This window comes from Zophobas morio, unplaced genomic scaffold (genome assembly GCF_036711695.1).
Source record: "Zophobas morio isolate AGI-343-1 ecotype UQ-CSIRO unplaced genomic scaffold, CSIRO_AGI_Zmor_V1 ptg000002l, whole genome shotgun sequence".
Taxonomy (NCBI): domain Eukaryota; kingdom Metazoa; phylum Arthropoda; class Insecta; order Coleoptera; family Tenebrionidae; genus Zophobas; species Zophobas morio.
The window spans coordinates 27,737,011-27,746,153 of record NW_026972107.1 but is presented as its reverse complement, the minus strand read 5'-3'; the positions used below and the strand labels follow the sequence as shown (position 1 = coordinate 27,746,153).

The following is a 9,143-nucleotide window of genomic DNA, read 5'->3' as shown; positions in this document are numbered from 1 at the left end:
GCTATACAAAAAGTTGTTCCGTTTTACGAGTTCCGTTACTGGTTAAAATTAATGTACTTACTTCTGAGACATCCTGTATATTGATGACAAAACATTGACAAAATAAATAAACGAAACCACCCCTTCCTAAAGTGCGCGCGTTACGCAACTGACGCTACTGACTAAAAGCCAGTTATCAAATTAATGACTCCCATGTCGAATTAAGATTGTATGATCTTTACGCCATTAACTGGTACGAATTGCAAATTGTATCTACAGATAACAGGAAGTTAATATAAAACAAACATTCTAACAAGTATGTATTTCAAAATAACATTTGCATAACAAGAAACATCTAAAACAGTCTCTTTAAAATCTATTTACAAAAAAATTTGGTTTTGTTAGTTTCAAAATTATTATAATATTAGGTAAATGTAAACTCTACACGTCGTAAAAGATCCACGCTAATGGATACCTAATAATAAAAGCTAGTACACTACAAAAAACTTGGATGCATAATAATATAACTGTTAAACTAGCTTCATGAAGAGGACCTAAATAGTACAAAACTAAATTAATTAGAGTTAGATTGTTAGTAATGACATAATCTTCTTTTTCTTGCCACTGTATTAACTTAAACATTTTGAATAAACTTATAATAAATTTACCTATAATATTCAAATCGGAATAACGAAATTTTGTGGTACTTATTTCTAACTTGTCAGTTTTAGAATTAAACTTTGGTAATCTGTGTCTGGGGCATGGTATAAAATTAAATAGCTGTGGAAAGGAGTATAAAAAATTAAACACTTGTGGTATAAAAAATAACAAGGTCGTTTTACTAAAATGTCCTAAAATTCCAACTACTGCAAAAGTCATCCCTGAAAAATAGCAAAACGTATCACCAACAAAGACTTTGGAAGGATACCTGAAAAAAAAAAAAGATATACATGAGTCGATTGGTGCCAAAAAGTTGTGACAAGTGCCAAAAACAAGTATATAACAGTACATTATAATACAAGCGTATAAGCAAGCCTTTTAAACACGCGCGACGGGTTTAAAAGTACGAGGCGAAGACGAGTGCCTTTTACCGGCGAGTGTATTTTTTATTATAAATAGACCACAATCTCAAAATTATAACAAAAACATAAATTGAATCTCTTTTTCGAATTAATCTGTGTAATGAGTCGTTGTTATAAAAATGGTTAGCAATTGTTGTTTCGTTGCTATTTATATTTATTATAAATTACTGAATTTGTGAAGTTTTTTCGACTTTTGAAATATCAAGGATATTTCATTCGAAATTAGAATGTTAGCCGAACAAGCTGAGCAGAGATGAATTCCCGAAGAATCTAAAGAAGCGTATTGTAAAGAATACGAACAATTTTCCAACTTGATGGCCGGGAAAAGCTACAAGGTGGTCCATGAAACACTAATGCTTGCCTATATGAACACAATGGTAGGTAACAATAATTAATTACTGATTCATTCAATAATAAAAAATATGCAATGATGGATCAAAAGTGAAAACTCATCATATTTTGCACATTTTGGGTAGAATATATTCGGTAAAATTTTGGGACGACGTCATCAATTTTTTGAGGGGAATAAACAGAACTATAAAAGGGATTTTCAACTAAAACCAAATTCAAAATTTAAGCGTTAAACGTAAACAACTAAAACGGTGGAACAATAAAACAATAGAAGAATCCTTTAAGACAAAATTTGTCTGTGGAATGTCAGGACATAACTATATCTTCTAAATATAATTCCGTTACCTTCACGTAGAACCCTATGCCGTAAAATTCAGAACATACTGTTTTTACACGGAATTTTACATGAAATTTTCACCTATTTAACAATCAAAATTTTAATGATTAGGAAGGAGATTATTGTTTACTTTTAGGCGAAGCAGCAATCAATCCAGGTAAAGAATACTGTCCAGGTTCCTCATTACTTTTGGAAAACAACATTAACAATTTTAAATGAAGTCGCTACCCATGTTTTGTTTTTTATGTTAGGAGGTGTAAGGTTACGATGGAAGCAAATCATATGTTATAATTTTACTGGGAATTCCACACACGGAGACGCATTATCTAGAATTGTAAAAGAAATTATAATAATAATAAATTTAATAAAAAACATATACAACAGATATATATGTTAATATGTGTCAAAACAATACAATACAGAATAACGAAAAAAAGAAAGACGATTTACGTATAGTTACACACATTACAAAAAGTAGTCAGATAAACAGTAGCAGTTTTTTTCAAAGAGTAATTGCTTTACATTTCTCTTATAGGTGTGCACATTTTTTACATCCTTAATTACCTGAGGCAATGCATTAAAGAACTTACAGGCATTATAATGCAAACTTTTCTGATACAATGCAGTAGAGTGTTTCTCTGGTAATAAACGATCTCTGTTACGTGTTTCGTAATTGCGGTTATCCCCATTAGAATCAAAAGTACAAAAGGGCAATTAAAAAATTCAATAGTAAACCCAAATGACGAAAGTAGGAATGTTTATTTTGCTGCTGACGCCCCACATTTATATAAAAATGTTCAATCCAACCTCATGTATTTTTCGGCCATTTAATTAATTGTTTGTGGAACATTTCTTAAATATTTCGAGTTACAGAAATTTGATTGACCCTGCTTGTTTTTGTAATTTTTTCATTGTTATTTTAATTAAAAGAAGTAACAAATTTTAACTTGTAATTAGTGTTAATTTTATTTAATATAGAGGCATATGCATATTTCTACTGAGATTATTCTATCTACATATCAGAGCAAATATTCATTATGGAAATGTGAGGACATTGTAAAAGCACTGTTTATTATAGAGTAGTAGATAGAGAACCTACTAAACATGCTTCAAATTTCTTACCACGGTGCCGTTCGTTAAATTACAAAATGTTGTTTTGACCAGAAGCAAAACGATTAGATACTGACAATGCGATACACTCTCCAAATCTTAGCTGGGACCAACGACAGTACTTAGGTACAGAATGGTGTTTAAACTTAACTGCAAATTGTGATATAATCTCATAAAGTGTAAATCAGTATGATTAGGTATTCCGTATTATTCTGTTTTACCAGCGATGCCGGTTGCAACTTGTAAGAAGTACTTAACCGCATAACACTTCTTCTTAAATACAAGGTACTGTCAACAAAATTTCAAAGAAACTATTTGGAGCACCACGCCACTGTTTGAAAATGTAACTTAACCTATAAATTTCTTTTGAAATTTTTGAAACCAAATTACTAAATTAGATAAAGACAGTAATCACTATAGCTATTTCATAACTGACCGTCATGTAATAAAGATAGGGACAGAAAATGTCCGTGTCACAACTTTTTTCCAAACTATATCTAGGGTCTCTACCATTTACTATGTACAATTTTGAATTGACATCATCACATTATTGGTGGGGATGATTAGACAAGTTTTGGTTAGTGTTTTACTATCTACATGACATTCCTAATATAAATACAAAATTTGACAACAATCGACCCAGTACTTGCGGAGATTATCTGTCTAATAAAAAGACAGACAGACGGAAACGGAAGACCTATTTCTCCGTACTCTAGGGGTCATGAAAGGTCGAGAAAATGAAAAAGTATAGAGTCGGTTGAGGGACCCGATTACAATACTTCCTTCGCTTACACTCGGGAAGTAAAATGACACAAATGAGTTTTGAAAAGAAGTGGTAATCAATTATTCAAAAAACACGAAAAACAACCATAATAATAGAAAGACGTGACTCTGACATTAAACTTCAAATTTCAAATTGAATTTAACAATCTTTCAATAGTTTTGTACCAAATTATAAACAAAATGCATTGCCTACTAACATATCAAACATTAATATAATAATAATAACCGTCGTCTTCGTTGATTCGCTAATAATTGTACAATCAATGAAAACGATGGTAATAACCAATCGACCAATAGTAAAACAATTAGAAATCAATAATTACGGTTGCTTGTGCACTACAATTTTACCATCAACGTCTGGATATCTTGCTTTGCCGTTTTGATTTCGAATCTTTTCAGGTCACTTACCGAAAATGTAGTGAAAAAAGGCTCAAAAAAGTCTCAAACAAAGCTTAATGACAAAAAAACGTCATTTGCGCTAAAATCAGATTTGTAAATTATACAGCCGTGATTGTAAGCCACTACATACGTGAATTTAGCCACACTTCAAAATAGTAAAAATTTAGGTTAACTTCATAACAGTGTTACTTATACAAGTTCAAAACCTCAGATACAGCCTATTTATTTTATTAGATAGTCTATTTATTTATTTTATAAGAATTAAATTTAGTGTCCCAAATTTAAATTCCCTCACTGTACCTCTTGAAAGTTTTACAGGAATTTATCCGAATTCATGATGGCGACACTGGCGGATCACAGAAATTTGACATTCTGTCTTTATAGTACACTACTGTCAGAATTTAAATTGGGCGGAGGTCCAATTTATTTAAAGAATTTAAGATCGAGTAACTCGACAGTCAATGAACCAATTATGCGATTTAAAATTAAAATTAACGCATTTCCGCTACTGCACCGTAAAGCTGTTTCTGTGAGTGCTTCGAAAAAATTCATTAAGCGAGGTTATGTACTTCAACTCTTAAATGAATAAAATAAATAAAAATTATAAGAAATTATCCATATGGATATTATTGTTTACACAAGTGTTATTAATAACATCATACTTTTATTTAAAAGTTGATAGTGATGTCTCTGAAACTAAGAAAATTTCTTTTGTGAACTCTCATGAAGAGGATTTACCAAAAGTTACATATCATACATCAGATGGTAAAATATTTTTGAAGAATATTAACACACATACAAAGTTCATGGATTTTAATTCAAGTTTATGTTACATGAATGGTACGGATCTAGTTTCAATGAAACGTTCAAAAAATTTTAACTGGCAGTGTAACTGTCTACTTGGATGGCACGGAAAGGATTGCGGACAACCTGAGGTTATTTGGAGGGCGCTACTAACTTATCGAAAACCAATCAAGATTACAGGGCCAAGAACATTTGAAAGAAGAATTATTTATGTTTTTTCCGTAGATAAATTCAATGAGATGACTGCTGAAATTAGAATCAACGAACTAGGAAATATAGTGGATTTATTTATTTTGTACGAAGATGATAAATCTGATTATTTGCAACATAAATTGAGCAATAATTTTATGAAGAATTATCATAAAAAAATTCTGTACCTCAAATTGAATGACATTAAGAATGCCTTGCACTTCATAAAAAATGTAAGGGATGATGATATAATTTTAAATAGCAATAGAAATGAAATTCCCAACAAATTTGCAGTTAGTTATTTAAAATACTACAACAATTGGCCAGATCCAGTACTTTTTCGGTTGCGATGGTCTGTTTTTGGATTTTTTTGGATGCATCCTGACAGAACTATTATTTCTGGAAGTGCTTGTTCAGTTTCATACTTAAAAGGAACTCTTAATGGTAGAATTGAATCTCTCATTAATAACAAAGTATCAAATTCTCTTCATAAAGGCATTATTTTTGGAGATCTCAACCATTATGGTGGATGGTACTGTGAATATTGCTACGACGTTACTCAAATACTTGAATTTTTAACTAGTGAATCTCAAAATTCAATTAACTTAGAGAAGATCAGTGGGAAAAAGATTGATGCGAATTTTTTGGAAGATATAATAGAAAACGGACTCTATATTGATGGAAAAACTGTACTTCTTCGTACTCACCGCTACCGTGACAACTACTTTGCACCATATTATGTAACTGAAAATAATTGGAATTATGATTTTCTGCTCACAAATATGTATTCAAAAATTGATTATTATGATGGATGAAATACTATAAAACACAATGAAACTGAAGACTGAAGAAGAACGCTTGCCTTTAGTTTTCACAAATATTTTACAGCATTACTCCTGCCTAACACAGAAATATTACACATTAAATTTGCGAGTCCTCCTAATATTAAGCTGTGATAACTTGTAGATTACATTTGCCCATGGTGTATTAATTAGTGATAACTTTTTACCATGTAATAAGACACTTATAAATATAAAATACTTTAACTTACCAATTATGTTTTAAAAGTGCTAATGTTGTTCCAATATATGGCAGCATAAAATAGAGGCTGAATTGATGAGCTTTCCACAAGTTTCCAGAAAGTTCAACTACATTGAATATTGCAATGGAAATTGCAATAATAACACTTTGGCCAACTTCCAATCCGTTTATTCCCGCTAATATATTAATAGCATTGGTGCAAAAAACTGCTAACATTCCCATATAAATGTAGTAGAATATTCCCACTTTCACAGAAAAACCAAATATATCCCTCAACGGTTTAGGAACTATGATGACAGTAGAGTTAAAATTCACGTAGTAAACCATCAGCAATGGTAGGGAAGCAATTGTTGGCAAAAGTAATTTGTGGCGCCAACGGAGATCCAAAACGTCATCAGCAAAACCCAGAAAGAGCATACAGCAGATTGACAATAACGCCGCTATTAACTCAACAAACTGTAATAACAAATTACAAATATCTTAAAGATAATACATGTTTTAAATTACCTCATCATGAGGGAAGCTATCTTCATCAAACAAACTACTGCCAAAAGGTACAGGAATGAACAGAAACATTGTTATTAAGAACGTACATCCTGTAACAACACCTAACGATTCAGGCCTGTAAAAGTAAATTGGTATAAATATATTTTTTTAAATCGATGAATTAACATAACCTACACTTTTTCACTTGTATTTTTACTCATGTCAATTCCAAAAAGATTGGCTCTAATAAACATATCTTTCACTTTAGGAATTAATCGTAAAGTTACTGTGTACGCTAACGTAGACATAAAGGCGCTCATTAATAGCGGAAATAACATTTTCCAATTGTTGCTATCACTTACATTGAATTCGACCGCCATTTTTTAAAACTAAAAGGTAAGTTGTCACCAAAGATATTGAATATAAGTATAGATAGAGTATGTCCTATACCCCTATACCTTCCACACTATCAACATCTCTTAGATGAGAGGAGTGAGGCGCGAGAGGTTTAGTGTACCGCAGTACAGTGGCTGACGAGTTTCACTTTCATACAATTTAAAAAAAAAAACAAAAAATATTGGTTTTTAAACAAAATGTGTGGTTAATACACTTCCTCTTCTTCCCACATGTTCGCGTATTTGGTTTTTGCAAACATCCACTAAAATCTAGAACAATGACAAATGTATTAAATCGAATAGACACCAGTAAAATCTAGTTCCGCCACTGACTCGCTCAACGAATGTATACGAACACCATACGAACAGAAGAGAGTGTGATACAAAACAATGAGCACTGTACTCTCTTTATATATTTAAATCTCCTTGGTTGTCACAATCTCCATTGACATGTTATAATTTGACAGCGCAGTGTGAGTGTGGCGTGCGTGGAAGTGCATAATATGAGTAATATGACACAGAACAGTCTATGACGTGGAGGGACCGCAGACACAGTAAATACCAGTAACGAAAGTGTCAGCTATGTCTATAAGAAATACCATGGCCACCTGCATTTGTCTACGCTTACGCTCCTACACAGCCGTCCGAATTTTCATTTTTCCATTCATAAAAATGTTCCTTTTGACGTTTAAAATTTGGTAGTCAACTAGCGACATCTACCGAGTAATATTTCAAGTTTAGTGACATACAAGAACTGTTAACTTTGGTTAACCAATGACCCAGGTTAACCCAAGTGATTTTAAGGATTCGAGGTTACCTATATTGAATTGACATTCGAAATTCCGCCACGATTTTGGATAAATAAATATATATAAAAAATCCGTGATAAACACTTATAACTGAATAATGTATTTAAAAAACAATTTTTAATAAAATAAAAAGGTACTTTTATTATAATTTCAAAACTTTTCTGCTCAGGAGCTTTTCATCGTTTTTCCTCTGTAAATAGGCTAGAGTCGAAGCCTTTAAAAATGGTAAAAAGTGAACAAAGAATAAAACAGGTTGATACCCATTGGAAAAGGAAGAAAATATAACAAAAATAAAAGGAAAAATAATTTACGGGCGATCTGAAGTCGGAAAGTGGAAGGGGGTGAACTTTTAAGGGTAGAAAACGGTTTATCACGATTTTCGGCAAAACTACAAGTCCTATCGAAAAAAGTTAAGTAGCAAAGTTGTAGGTAATAAAAAGATCTACAACTTTTGTATTTGCACTTTTTTACATAACCTCAAAATCTATGTGGAAAATTCAAATAACCGAGTTTTGGGTTTTTTATTTTTCTCCCACAAAAAAAAAATTCACGAAATTTGGTGAAAACTTACCTATTTATGTCCCAAACTCACTATAATTTTTTTTATTCAAAATATTTATTTTTTCCCTTATTTTGATTTAATATCGAAAAAGCACCCTGATTTTCACGTCAAAATATCTGCTTTTAAAAAAAAATCGGTGTGCCTTTTGTTCGTTGAAATCTCTACTTTCTGATGGTGTAAAAAATATACATTACTATGGCAAATTTTCACAGGAAATGCAACAAAAAACGAAAACACTCGAATTGAAAATTTGTTTTTTAATTATGTAAAATTTTGAGCTATTTATTAAAATTTACACTTTAATTACTCGAAAAACGTAAAATTCCATGTTACATTGATAAACTAAAAAATTGCAAATCGAAATATACTGCTATAATTAACATTAACTATTAATTAACAACCAAATAAGTTAATAAACTTAATACTTTAGAATTATAAGACGTCTACAATATTTTGAGAAAGTTGTAGGATAATTTTTAAATTATATGCGTAGGTGCCTATGTATTGCTATTTTAAGATAACTTGTATACCTGAATGGCCTACAGAAAATTTTAGCCCATCAGAAGGTATTTCATAGAGAAGTGGGGAAGAGGCTAGGAGGATCTGGGCCTAAATTCATTATTAGACAATAAAAATTTATCAAATTTGGCCAATATTTTTTATAAAAAAGATACAAACAAAGAAGGTATCGCAAAAAATGGATTACAATTAATCAATTCTATTTATAAATGTAAAAATGATAATATAACACTGAATCAATTCAGATTTCGAACATATCAATTGGCAAGAATTAAATCATCTTTCATATCCCTCATC

The 9,143-nt window shown here is 31.2% G+C and overlaps 1 protein-coding gene across 2 annotated transcripts; it reads right to left on the bottom strand.

Moving 5' to 3' along the window:
- Window positions 1–336: 336 nt before the first annotated feature.
- On the bottom strand, window positions 337–7,428 carry LOC135132401 (UDP-N-acetylglucosamine--dolichyl-phosphate N-acetylglucosaminephosphotransferase). Of its 2 annotated transcripts, none has more exons than XM_064060489.1 (5): window positions 7,012–7,428; window positions 6,757–6,950; window positions 6,583–6,697; window positions 6,086–6,531; window positions 337–907 (listed from the first exon to the last, which is right to left on the bottom strand). In XM_064060489.1, the coding sequence occupies exons 2-5, from the start codon at window positions 6,939–6,941 to the stop codon at window positions 421–423; spliced, it is 1,233 nt and encodes a 410-aa protein (XP_063916559.1). In that variant the 5' UTR covers window positions 6,942–6,950; window positions 7,012–7,428; the 3' UTR covers window positions 337–420. The 2 variants fall into 2 exon arrangements, with proteins under 2 accessions (XP_063916559.1, XP_063916550.1); XM_064060480.1 differs by having other exon boundaries at window positions 7,020–7,428.
- Between the last annotated feature and the right edge of the window lie 1,715 nt (window positions 7,429–9,143).

Bases quoted from the DNA above. Each gene is read 5' to 3' on its own strand.
- LOC135132401 (XM_064060489.1), bottom strand. From the start codon at position 6,941: ATGGCGGTCGAATTCAATGTAAGTGATAGCAACAATTGGAAAATGTTA. The intron at 6,532-6,582 runs GTAATTTAAAAC...TTGTTATTACAG, and splicing joins ATAGCTTCCCTCATGATGAG to TTTGTTGAGTTAATAGCGGC. The intron at 908-6,085 runs GTAAGTTAAAGT...TTTTTTTTTCAG, and splicing joins GCACTTTTAAAACATAATTG to GTATCCTTCCAAAGTCTTTG.